The sequence below is a fragment of the Sciurus carolinensis genome, chromosome 12, assembly GCF_902686445.1.
Source record: "Sciurus carolinensis chromosome 12, mSciCar1.2, whole genome shotgun sequence".
Taxonomy (NCBI): domain Eukaryota; kingdom Metazoa; phylum Chordata; class Mammalia; order Rodentia; family Sciuridae; genus Sciurus; species Sciurus carolinensis.
The window spans coordinates 63,099,551-63,113,348 of NC_062224.1; the positions used below are offsets into that span (position 1 = coordinate 63,099,551).

At 40.7% G+C, this 13,798-nt stretch overlaps 1 protein-coding gene across 3 annotated transcripts in view; it reads right to left on the minus strand.

Moving 5' to 3' along the window:
- LOC124961044 (transport and Golgi organization protein 1 homolog) overlaps positions 1 to 13,373 on the minus strand; it is a 51,642-nt gene extending 38,269 nt beyond the window's left edge. For 2 of the 3 annotated variants that reach the window (XM_047519761.1, XM_047519763.1), the window contains exons 1-5: positions 13,213 to 13,373; positions 9,978 to 10,111; positions 6,974 to 7,060; positions 1,794 to 4,620; positions 192 to 353 (exon numbers count right to left, since the gene is read on the minus strand). In XM_047519761.1, coding sequence (XP_047375717.1) covers positions 192 to 353; positions 1,794 to 4,620; positions 6,974 to 7,060; positions 9,978 to 10,111; positions 13,213 to 13,345 — 3,343 coding nt within the window. In that variant the 5' untranslated portion in view covers positions 13,346 to 13,373. The remainder of the gene's footprint in view (positions 1 to 191; positions 354 to 1,793; positions 4,621 to 6,973; positions 7,061 to 9,977; positions 10,112 to 13,212) is intronic. The other variant, XM_047519760.1, reaches the window with a different exon arrangement.
- Between the last annotated feature and the right edge of the window lie 425 nt (positions 13,374 to 13,798).

Here is a 13,798-nt window from a genome sequence, read left to right on the forward strand (position 1 = left end):
CTGGCCTCCTATTTTTGATCTCTGTTCATCTCCACTCTTGCTTTTCTCTCAATTACTTAAGGAATTTTTTTAAACTCACATGTATCTATGTCACTTTCTCCTCTATTTCCTACCTTTGAAAGCAAATACACTTGAAGGTCTTCTTTATGATAATGTCTCTACTTTGTAGAGAAAAATTGGCAAGCTTTTACCTGGATCTATGTCTTTCTCAGTATTTGGGTTCTGTGACACTTCTGAGACATCCATGTCCACAGTCACAGGTTGACTGAAGAGGCTGGACTCTTCAGGAAGCTGCATATTAAGATGTTTTGTGTTCTCTTGGGGGAAATCATCTTCATGGGGTGGCTGCATCTCTACAGGGGAGAAGAATGCACTGAGTTAGCTAACTGACACTATCTACCTGGTTAAGCCCCCCAGTCAGCACTCCCTCAACACACAGCTCCACACACCTCTCAACACTGCCCTCCATGTCCTGGCATGTGCCCATGAGCACAAATGGGAAAGGATATAGGAGGGTTAATTGCTTTCATCCCACTTAAAGGATGACTGATTTGCATAGTCAAATTCACAAAGAAGCCTTTAATCCAAAGTATTCCATATACAAATACATTTATGATAGAGACCTCAATAACTTAACTTCATGCACCTACAAGAATAAATGGTGCAGAAGAGAAATCTGTTCCATAGCAGAAATGTGACATGTCTATTCTACTCAGAAATTACATGAACTCTTTCATCAACAAGTTTGCTGGTCTCATAGAGCCAGTGTAGAGAAGGGAATTCCACAAGGCTAGCTTGCTGATATGCCTTTCAAATATTTGCAAAGTACCTCTAGGAGCCAAAGAGTGAACCTATTCCTTCCTGAGCTTAGTACATAACCAATGAGATCAAGAACAAAGATCATCTCTTTACAGAATCATATTCTACCATGAACATTTATTTGTTCTTTGCATTTTTATCCTAAATATATCTGTTTTGATTAAATGTAAAACTATTTTCTTTCCCCAATTCTCAGGTAAAATTAACACTCTGGGGAGGTGAATTTCCCAGTGGCTTTATGTCCTTTTGGAACTCTTATCATATACTCAGTTGAAATACCTCATTTTGAAAAGCAGTGGATACAGATAAACAAATACGAAACCAGGAAACAGAAAGCTTATGTCAGGATATTGGCTCATTTTCAGTTCAACAAATATTGACTGAAAGGCTTCTATGTGTCGAGAGCTACATTACAAGGCTCCTCATCCTTGATTAATCTGAATGTAAGAACCTTAGGATCCAGTGGTGTAAAACCAGAGTAAGTGATCTCTCCCAAGAGACAAAAAAGAGCGTGCTATCCACAAAAGATAAAAGTTGAGAATACAAAGGAATTCAGGCAAGCTATCCATTAAAAGTTATGCAAGTCACTCCTTGGTCACAGTACAGATATTTTATGATTATGAAATTATATTTAATAAAGTCCTTTTATAATTTTAACATGAAATCTGTATTATTAACAGGTCAACTTTGTGCATTATTTCCTCATTTATCTTTCTCTTTAGCTTTTTATAAAAAGTTTCCTTCTGAACATGCTAACCAGTCTCAACTGCCCTAAGGGAAAAAAGAATAAACAATGTCCCTTCATGCTCTAGCCTAAAAGAAAGAAGAAAGGGACATATGGGCTCCTGAGTCAGCCTTCTCTCTCCTTTAGGCACATGGAAACTGAACAGAACTTGACAATACTACATGAAGCACCGGGTGGAGTAACTCCCCTCTCCAGCCCAACTCTACCAGGCCACAGGCAGGTACTTTACCTTCAGCTGGTCCAGCCCAGCCTTCCTCTACAGGTGGGGCTGTTATCAATGGAGCAGTCTCCTCCACTGTGGAGTGCTTGTACCTCACAAAATAGATCAAATCTTGAATGTCATCCAGCACCTCAGCCTCTTCAAATATGTTATTTTCCTTTATTCCCAGGTCTCTATTTTCGTTCACACGATTATCAAGCATTTGCTCTGCTACACTCAAAATGTGTGCTTCAGAGGCACGGAAGACCTTATCTAGGACTTTTTCCACGTTATAGGGCAGACTCTCCCGCTGGGCTGACTTCAGCTTTAATGACATTTCTTGCAACATTGCTTCCAGTTTGTGGACATCAAAGTACTTCAGGAAGCGTTGGAAGGACTGCTGTTCTTTAAAGAAGCTGCTGATGATGGGCAAGTCTTCCTCATGGTCACTAAGCTCTGGCTCTAGGGTTGTATGTGGACTCTGAAGGAACAGATTGTCTTCAAGGTCTGCAGAAGCAGGTCCCTGGCTTTTTTCATCCATAAGTTGCTCTATGTCCTCATGGTCCTCTTTTGAGATTTCTTCTCCCCTAGCCTTCTTTGCAGACCCTGAGGTGTTCAGATGTTCCTCAGGGTTGCCTATTTTCAGATTATCAGAATCTTTATCCTGAAATACTCCACTTATCCCTGGAGTCTGAGTGTTTTTCTCATCAGGAAAGTCACTTCCTTCAAAGAGTTCCTGAGCTTCCTCACCTGCCAGGGGACTTTCCTCCTTTCCCACCTCCACAACACTTGGTTCCCTGCCTATTCTGTCTACCCCTTTGGTCATGGTTTCACTTTTTTTAAAAATCTCCAAAATCATATTCATTTCTTGTTTGTTTTCTTTGGTTTCTAGATCAGGATTTAAAGTCCCTAAAATTGCTTTTTCAAGAACTTGCTGGTTAACATCTGGCCTCTTATCCTGAATCCCAGGGTGTTTTTCTTTTGATTGTTTTGCGCTTACAGCATTTTCATCCTCTAGTAGTTCTTCAGGGGAATAATCATCCTCCTCAACGGCTGGTCTTTCAGTATGGAGATCCGGTACTTCCATCCTATCAGTCTGCTCTATTTTTTCACCTTTCTGTGTCCCCTGTGTTGCCTTATACTGAACCAATTCTGCAGCTAAGGAGTCCTCTTTGTCCTCTTCCTTGGACAGCCCTATCTTCTCATTTACTTTCCTACTGACGGTAGCAACCACATCTCTTTCTTGTTGCCAGGAAAGATTTCTTCCCAGAATGGGAACCTCTTTGTCCAGTTCTCTTGACAAACCAATTCCATCTGGAGAGGAGAATCTAGGTTGATTTTGAGTTTTCCGACCTTGTCCCTCTTTAAATTCCTCGGGTTGATGCTCCACTGAGTGCATGTGCAGTGTTGGTGTACTTATTGAGCCTTCTTCCTCCATGCCGTCTTTGGATGTATTATGCTGATTATCTCCCAGGAGTGCTGCAATACCCAAGGATTCTGGTTTACTCTTTTCTTTGGTCATCAGACTCCCTACAGCTTTATGTACAGATTCATTCTCTAAGTTATCTTCCAAAATCTTCTCTCCAGGTTTTTCTTCATGGAACGATTCTTTGGAGATATGAATAACTGCTTCTTTTAGGTCATTCTCTTTGTTTTCAAAGGCAGATTTTAATGTGTCTTTGCCCTTTTCAGCATCTGGCAATGAGCTGAGCTTATTGCTTTGGGGAGAACTAAATGCAATCATTCCTTCTTGCTTCTCATTCTCTAATTCTGACTCATCTTGCATCAGGCCCTTCTTGGATTCCTGAACAGTCCTCTCTTTTCCTTTAATATGAAGTTCTGTATCCATTTCTGGCTCTTTTTCATTATCTGTCTTAGAGGTTTCCACAAAAAGACCATATTCTGTACTTTCAGGGTCCATAAAATCTGTTGTTCCTTGTGGTTTTCTCTGTTTGCTATCTGGGACTAAGACTTCGTCATCTTCTTTTTCTTCTTCTGGATTAGGATTCTCTACCATGCCTTGTTTTTCTTCACCTCCTGTGACAATAGAGAAGAAAGTATCCCCCCAGGTTGTCAGTATATTTTTATCAACGTTTTTGATACCCGGGGGCAGAGTTACCTCAACCTTATCTTCTTCATTTGAATTCTGCTCTTTATCTGAATATTTCTCCACTCCAGACTCCACTGGGGTTTTCATGTCTTCTTCACCTATAAAGGTTAGTAATGGGAGCTCATCAAAACTATCCTCATTCTCCTCTCCTTCCTTCTCCAATGCATAATACTCAGCATCTAACTCCTCATCAAAATCATCTTCTAATGAAGTAACCAGTCTGGTTGTCTCATCATCAGATACAAGTGCATCAGCAGTAGAGCCAAATTTGGTTTTCAAATCTAATGTCATTTCTTTTTTCAAAAGTTTGTAAGCATCAATCTTCTCCTGTTCATTTGATACCTGAGAACTATTGCTGGTTTTGTTGTTTTCATTTTCTGGCACTTTCAATTTATCTTGTAGCATTTCTTCAAAAGGTTCAAATGCAGATTGTTCGCCCTGAACATTATCTGTTTGACTGTTTGCCTGGGGGTTGTTCTTCTGAGCCAAAAAATGTTCCTCAAGATCCTTAGTGTTTTCTGAGAATGCACTTTCACTTTGCTCTGAGTTGGCTACTACTGGTTCAGGTTCAGGTTCACTGTCCTCGGAGACTTCAGGAGGTTCTTCCACTTGCTGAGAAGCTTTTCTTACAGTTTCTTCAGAATCTTCAGTTGCAGAATCATACAATTCCAAAAACCCTAAAAGTTCTTCTACATTATAATTATCAAAATCATCTCTTCCTCCATCAAAACAGACAAAATCTGTCTCCTATAAGGGAAAAAAAAAAAAAAAAAAAAAACACTAGTGCATCACTAACAAAGTCTCACAAGAGCAAACTCTTATCCATGCTAATGACAGAGAGACTCCCAAATCCAAGCTTGGCTCTAGAGGGTCTTTGGCCAGTGTAACCCACTTTCCACCCCAGTAGTATTCCTTGCTGCCCATCATTCATTCTTCCCAGGGGAGGAATAACTCATGCAACTGGCAAATTTACTCAGCACGACTGAGTTTTCTGTTTAGAGTTAGCCAGAGGGAAAACACATTTCGCTCCTTCATGCTTTTAGCTTTACAGGGACAATGCCCCTTGGGTGGGCCCCCCAGTGGCTAGTTCTGTCTATGGCTCAGTAAGTCTGTCTTTTTCTAGACTACAATGTTAGAAAGTTCATTATTTCTGCTTTGTTTTTTTTAACATGGGTCGTATTCTCTAAAAAGCATAATGAGTAGAAATGGTGACAATTTGGTCTCCAATTGCCTGACTCTTGGGGCTCTCAATTTGCTCGGAGCACAAGTAGGGAAAGTGAGGTATTGCTTATAGGGTCCTCCAGCTCTTACTGTCGACACCTGATGTTTTAGGAATTCAACTCTTAACCATTTGCCCAGGAGAAGCTGGAAGATTTTGCAGCTTCTTTGCCATCGCACACTCTACACGTACTTCTCTGCTCACCCAGTTAGAAACAGGCAGAATCACCATGTTGTCAGCCTCAAAGTCTACATGGGCTTTGGTTCATATTTACCTTGGATTGAGAAAGATGAATCATTTTAAGACGTATCTTATTGAGATACGAGAACATGGGAAGTAAACATTTAATGGGACAAAGAATGATATCGAGGGGGCTCTCCACATTATTATTGCATCTAGAACAACTTGAAAACAAAATTCAACAAGGTGTATACCTTACTCTTCATCAGGGTTTCACAGTCACTAAGATCTGCTCTCAGGACTATCTATATATTATATCTATCTATTCTTCTTTTTTGCCACTAGTAAGCAAATTGACATAAAAGGAGCCATAAAATGAGTGGAAATTTAAAAAAAAAAGTTCCATCTCCTAATTAAACCCTAACAATATTCTGAGGGTGGGGGGTGGGTCAGTTCAATGTAGTAGGGATGAGTGATTTCCTCTTCTCATCACATGCATTTCTGAACCATGTTCTACAGAGTGAGGGATGACTGTAGTAGGAAGTATAATGAGAAGGCAGAGTTCAAAACAAATGAGTGCTCTGTAATCAATGAATGGCTGTCTCAACTTAAATCCCAGGAAGTCTCTTTACCAACAATGAAGTCCAACAGGTAACAGGACTGATTTTTATGGCTCCTGAGATATGAAGAAATTTTAGGAACAGCAATAGCAAACAGGATGACTTTATCCATTCAACCCGTCTCATCTAAGAACTGCCCTAGCCCAGCAGCTTGCATGTGCTACAGTCACTAAAAAGAGCTGCCCAAAGATGTTTCAATGATGGTGGGCATCAACTACTACACAATTTAAAATTCTAGAAAATAATCATCTGGGGTTGGGGCTGTAGCCCAGTGGTAGAGTGCTTGCCTAGCATGTGTGAGACACTGGGTTTGATCCTTAAAACCACATACAAATAAATAAATAAATAAAATAAAGGTAAATTTAAATTTAAATTTTCTTAAATTTTAAGAGAAGAAAAAAATCAGCTGGAGTAAGAATTCCAGAACATGAAATCCTTTCAGTCACAAAACCATTTTTGAGTTGCTGCACCACAGAGGAATGATGTTCAGAGCATGCAGTTGGTGCCTTAAAATATCTGAGACTAAACCTCACCTGAAATGCTCACGTGCCCTTTCCAAATCTATAATCCCATAAGTGACTAGAGTCAATAAAAAAACCTTTGTAAGTATACATTTCTAGCCCAGTATACAAGTTAGTTAGAATTTGATGAATTTAACCTGACTTTTATAAACTTAAAATGTCTAATAATTATTCAATGAGTAGTTTTCAAATTGGGATACCTTCTTTTGTCTATAAAATGAAATTATTTACCTCTCAAATTTAATGGCTAAGTACAAAGATATTATTTATTTTTCACATGTAAAACAGAAAAGCCCTATATATGAGTAAACAGTCTTTTGTAAGAATATCTGCTTCAATATATTAAACAACTACCAGATTATGATATAATCACCCTTAAATGCCTTTCAAACTTTTCTTGTTTTTACAGATAGTCTGATTTCAAGTGAAAATCTGATATACAAATGTTAGATTGCCTCCCTGAATACTTTATAAGATTTTCAGAAACAGTTAACTGAATGTAACGGATGAATTTATAAGTCAGTTTACAATTGAGAACAAAAAAGAAATCCATAACTTACATCTGTTGGAACTTGTAGCTCTTCTTTAGTATATTCATGGATTACCTTGATTAAATCTTTTGGAAAATATCCAAAAATACGTCCAACCTATAGTGCAAAAGAGACAAATATCAAACAAATTCTGTACAAGGAACATAAATGAGAGATTTCTTAGCAGTGGCAGGAAATACATAGATAATGGGTAGGTAGATGGCATAATCAAGAAAGATAGAAAGTTGCTTTAATAATTACACTGAGATTATTATTCCAATAAAAATTAAGTATAGAACATTGTTAAACCAACGTTTCCCAAACCACTTAAGTTTTCTTTTTTATATTCGGTTTAATTCTCAACACAGACCACATAAAGTTAAGACTTCACAAGTAAACAAAAGATCTGCATAGGAGATTATTGTATAATATATGATTAACTATGTAAATCAAAAGCTGGTTATAAATGCAATTCCAGATAACCTCTAGTAAGAATTTACCTGCATATTTCATAGCATTGCTCATAAACCAGTATTTATGTCTTTGTTAACCAATACACAAGTCACAAAAATTAATAAGTAAAAAGATAACAAAATCTCTACAATGCATGACCACTACAGCAAATGGCAAATATGTATTGATAGTATATGTTATCCTAGCTTTTTCCAAAACTACTTTTACAAGTACCTGGGGAGAAAATAAAATTACAATGTAATACATACTCATCTATATATCAAGCTTCAGTTTTACCCAGAATAAATCCTCTGCAGAAAAGAACCCCATTCATTTGCAGCACCAATAACTAAATTATATGAAGTATATATAAAGTGTACAGAAGGTATATAAAGTTCTCCTTGAGAAAGACACCCTTGTACTAACTACTGTCTAAAAGGGAACAGAAGAGTCTTGCCAATAATTAAAGGAGATTGATAGGCAAATCAAATGCACCAAAAGAAAAAAAAAAGGATATCTCATTGCTAACTCTAAAATATCCCCATTCATGAATGTCTTGTTCTATCTGGAACCACCTGAGAGCCAGTATAAGTAGTAGAATGCTGTCATGAAGATTAAATAAGACAGGGCAATTAAAAGTTTCATCATTGGCAGATAAAGTCTGAAACCAAACAAGATTGCAGAATGAAAACTAAAAGACAGAAAGGAGAATCATTTTGAAAACTAAAGAGTTTTTAATTTCCTAAGTGTAACATTCATGAAATGAGAGGAGAGTCTGAGGGGAAATACACCTTTTCCCCTCTGAGGAAAATTCTATTAAGGTTAAATCTGGAAAAGGAAAAGAAACCAGAGATGTGTGGAGAAATGAAATACATTTATCTCTGCTTAATCTGTGTCAATTGAGACCATAGGTTATATAAAGCTCCATAATTATACACTGGGTGGTATCCCATGTCTTATGATCTGACAAAAAAAAAAAAAATGGTACAGAATCATGGAGATTCATGACTGGAAATAATTTTTATGTCTAATTTTGCTTCCATACATCATCCCTGCCAAGGTGCTGCTGATTTGATTTGGGGGTGGGGAGCAAAAAAACTGCCACGAGAGAACAAATTCTGCATAAGCTACTATCAGAACAAATGTACTTAAGTGCCCTGGCCCAAAAGAAAATATTCAAAAGGAAGATGGATAAGACAGGGTCCTTTCCTAACAGAGTTTTTCACTTTATAGGGAGCTAACCTGACTGAAGGCCAAGCAGACAAATGAATGCCACAGGAGCAGCGCAAAGTGTCACCCAAACGTTCATCTCTCGCCAAAGATCCCTTCTGGCCCGGTGCTGAAAGCAGAGCTCCTCAGGAAGGTGGGATGAGTGCTGCCACCCAGAATGACAAGACCTCTTGGGGTGAATATAATAACAGGCCACAATGTGACAGGAGGGAAATGTAAATCAAGCCCGTTTATCCAAAAGTTCAAAGAGGGGGAGAAAGACAACTGCTACATGAAAAATGCAGCATAGGTGCATGGAAAACAGTCCCAAGAGTAAAGATTACCAAGACATCCTATTTGGAAAGAAACAATAAATTGTTCTTTGGAGTACTCAACTGGGACTCTGTCTCAATATAAGGAGGGCGTACCTGGACGCTCAAGGTTTCAAGATCACTCACTCCCTAGGAATCAGAAATGCCAACAAAATACATCTATTTTCCCCATAGGAATCACTCAAGTCTTATTTTCTGCTGTTTGGTGTTTTATTGAGGGTGAGAACTTTCACCATTGGATCTGGGCATGTCTCTAAACTGGAACAATCCTAAGGTCATCAAAGACCCTTGCTACTATTTTAGGTAAACCATTCACATTTCACACTTTTTAAAATGGAAAGGGCATTTTAATCAATCAGGTCACTCCTAGTGAATCTCCCCGTTTAAAATATCAAAGCATGATATAAACAATGCCATGTCTTTCATCAGAAGACCCATACAACTGGCTGGAAATAGAACCCCTGGGGGAACTTCAGACATAGAATATAGGAAAAGCAGTAAATGGATGACCCAGAAGCTGCAAAAGAGAAAAAAAAAAAGCACACAATGAACATAACATTCTGCTTTTTTAGAGTAGCAACAGCACAGATGATTAGGTAATTGTTCCCAGGGCTGACACTTGTTTACAGATATTAATAATAAAGAAAAAAATACATAAAAAAAATCAACTTTATAACCTGCATGCCTGAGATACTATCTCATACTTAATTTACAAGATGAACTCTAATGACCACGAATCCTTCCTTTTTGAAGCAACGAAGTTAAGAATTGTCAAGTTTTCACCATTTCAGCCTTTATGATGTGTAGAGCATCCTGGAATTTGATGTGAGGAGCAGCAGCCACAATTAGTTCAGTTCTGTTTCAGAAAGCTCTGCTGAATCTCTGCACTGTGCCAGGCCTGAGGCCTGCTAGGAGCCCAGGGCCTGGCAGAGAGGATAGGTTAACTCTACAAAGACCCCAAGAAAAGAGTCATTTAAATCTACAGCGCTGAAAAACTCAATCAAAAGTAAGAAAATAACATATGTCAAACTTTTACTCACACTTCCAGCCCAAAGTTCAGGTGATGCCTCTGCCAGTTTATAGTAGACATATACAGGGTCACCTTTTTTAAAATTCACAAAACGACAATCTGGGCCTGTGAAATCTTCAAGAGCCTCACCCCGGTACATTAACACTGTATATGAACATTGAAAAAAGAAAAAAATATATATATTAGGATTTGACTTTCACAGTCCATATTGACTCATCAGGAAATATAAGAATCTCACTGTGAACAAAAATCAAGGTTTTCCAGTACTCACTGGAATCACTTTCAAGTCACATGCTTGAAGTATCTAAAATCCTTAGGGTTTTTATTGCTATAAATTACAATATTCCCTCTGTAATCCCAGCAGCTCGGGAGGCTGAAGCAGGAGGATCGAGAAATCAAAGCCAGTCTCAGCAAAAGCGAGGTGCTAAGCAACTCAGTGATACCCTGGCTCTAAATAAAACACAAACTAGGACCGGGGATGTGGCTCAGTGGTTGAACTGATATATATATATATATATATTTTTATATATATATATAAATATATATATATATTTTAATATATATATATATATATATATATATATATATATATATAAAACCTGCAATTAGACAAGAGAAAGGGAACCTTCTCTATTCTCTCTGTGCTGGGAAACAAAAATCAATGTGTCTACCACCAACCATGGCTGGTTTCAGTGAAATTCTTGGTTCCTGCTCTAACCTTCCAGGCCTCAATTTTTTTCTGTTTCATAATCATAAAGAGCTTCATTTTGCCAACGTGTAAACCCAAGTGCAGACACAAACAGGTAAGCATGGCTACGTATACAGGCAATAGGGAAGAGGGAAGAATACCCAGGAACCCCCAAGGGGTCAATTAACTTGAACTAACCACTAAAAGACATTACCTTTAAGTGGCTGCAAGTGCTACTCTGCAGCAGTAAACACTGTCAATTTCATTGGCAGCAGAGTTGTCTCTGTTCAAGATCTGGGTAAATTAACAGGAAATGATGTTTTCTCTGAGCAAATATTGTTGACTGTATCCAACATGAAAATGATTTCAAAACAAAGGGAAAATATCCTCTTTTTTTAATAAACAAAATCAAAAGTGGGCATCTTATCTGGCAAGGACCAAGCTTAACCATGAGAAAAGGCCAGATTTAACCATGAGAAAAGGTAATGCTTAAAATGCAAGACTAGAATCACACTCACTCCAGAAGCTGGTAGAAGCAGCATTTTTCATTTTGTTGACCAAATACAAAATTTCTGATTTAAAATGAAATGAACAATAGATGAATTTAAAAAGCACAAAGAAGAAATGGAAATAGCACTTTTTCTAAAAGCCAATTAGCAATAAAATACACAGGAACATATGTTTTTAAAATGTATGTCTGAAGGACAAACATACAGATTTGGAGAGGGTAACTTGTTTTTCAACGCTACCATAATTCACCTTCCTAATTCAGATATAATTGAGTTAAGAGGCCAAGTTGAAGGTGAGAGACACTTTAAGGTCAGGAATTCTCATCAGAATTGGAAATGGCAATGTTTCTCTTGCTTCCCCTTAGGTCATGGAGGATTTACAGTAATACATTAGATGACAACATAATGCACACTACGGAGCACCTATGTGGAAGTCACACAAGGACACCTGACATACACACCTCACTAACTACTTCCTACAACACAACACAGACCCAGGTCTTTCTATTGCCTCTCCTGTGTCCTTTACTGCCGGTTGTGTTTGGTCACATCTGTTTCGACACAGGCCATTTCTCGAGTTATGGTACAACCCTAAACCCTTCCAACACCATGTCTTAGTACTGAGGAAGCATCAATGAAGAGACTGTCCAGGTAACTTGTTTTGAGGAACCCACATAGGATAGCCCTTGACAGCAAAGAACAGCAAACATTTTGCCATGCTGAAAGGCAAAATGATTGATAATAGCCTGATTTTGTTCACCCATAACTGAAAGGAAAAATCATGGCAGTTGCTCTGCTTTTCAGAGTGTTTATTTACACCAACCCTAGGGTTACCTCTAGGAACTGCTTAACATAAATTGGAGATACCTTCTTTCTCTTTTTTTATTGGAGTGGAACAAACAATTCAAATTATAAAATCTTATTTTGGTAACACCAATTTGGACATAAATAGCTCAACTGTGAACTTCTTGGTCTTTTTAGAATGAATATTTTAAAATATGTATTGCTTAAAATTTATGGACAACATTGTCAGCAAGTTACAAGGTTACAAGAAACCAAGCAGGGGGCCATAAGAACTATTCTGGGCCAGCAAACATATAGAGAGATTCCAACAAAACAAGCGACTGAGGCTGAAGCTGGATTGGCTTATAAAACTCTTGGAGTATTAATTATTGTCATTACTGCAACAACCCTCTTCATCTGATTCTGAGTGGCTATGTCCGTCCCACCGCCCACCTCCACTTCAGGACTGGGAAGCAATTCCGCTTCCTGCGCACAGAAGAGGCTGCAGTTCCCAGGTGGCCGATGCAGATTCTTGGCCTCTTTCAAAAGCGAGATTTTGGCCCGCTTGCTACCCTACCTCTAGTATATAGGAAGGCTTCCATGCACAGAAATGACAGGATTGAAGCAGAATCGGGGCGGAGACCTCAGTATACATTGCGTGCCTGGACTCGGGGCTCGTCCCAAACCTAAACTATAGTCCCTGTTAAAAGGCAATACCAACCCAAACCCCAGTACAGCAAAAGGGCGGAGGGGTAGAGCCAATGCGCCTTTCCCAAGGAGCCCCACCGTCAACCTGCCGCTGGGATCCCTGGAGTGCATCTGCCCGGATACTGCACCGTCCGGGTGGCGGGGACAGAAAAGCTCTCGGCTACAAGCGTGGGGAGCCCAGGGCGCACAGCACGCAACCCCATCACCCCCGAGATCCCGGGCGGATCCTGGCAGGGAAAAGCTGAGAGCTATCCCTAGAGAAATCGGGCTCACCAACCACCGCCTCAGTCAGTACAGGAAAAATAAAACGCTGGCAACAAGTGGGAGGTGCAGCCCCCCACGACCAGGGCCGGTTGGCCCGGGAGCCGGCAAAGCCGGAGGGGACAAACGCAGGGTCCTGGGGCTGGGTCATTCCCGCGCTCCACCCATTGGGCCTGCGACCCCCTAGCCCAGTCCGCGGGGCTGAGGGCTGGGGGCTGGGGGCTCGGAGCCTTGTGAAGCCCCGAGGAGCCACCGTGGAGGTCCCAGGCCGCCCGCCCGGCCGCCCGCGCACTCACTGCTACATTCGTCGTCTGCGCAGAGTTTGTGCTCCGAGAAGCGCCGGCCGGTGCTCGGGTCCGGTTGGCCCGGCACTCGCCAAGGCGGCGCGAGCACTAGCAGCCAGAAGAGCAGCCCCGGCGCCGCAGCCATGTTGTGGTCACCTCGGGGAGCCGGTGACGCGGTGGAGGAGGCCCGGGCGGGCGCTGGCGGGCGGTGCCGGGGGCGGAGCGCAGGGGGCGGGTGGGAAGCGAGGCGCTGAGGGGCGGCGCCCGGGAAGGTTTGAGCTGTTCCCTAACGACACGTCAGCAGGGGGTTCCAGGGGGGATGCAGGGTCTACTGGAGGAGGCCCGGAGCTCCGTCCTTCCTCCCGAGGCCTTCTTCTCTGGTCGCTGCCTGGGCAACCTCGATTCTATCTTCCTCGCCCAATCGCCTGCTTTTGCTCCAGTCCCCTCACAGGCGACCCTCCGCGTGACTCCATTCCACCCATCCCTACTCCCACCCATCTCTGCGCCACATCAACAGGTCTTTTCTGGCTTCCCGCAGCGTCTGGTTTCTGGTTAATCCTGAACCAGCCCACTCCACTTCATCATCACCCTGGGGTAT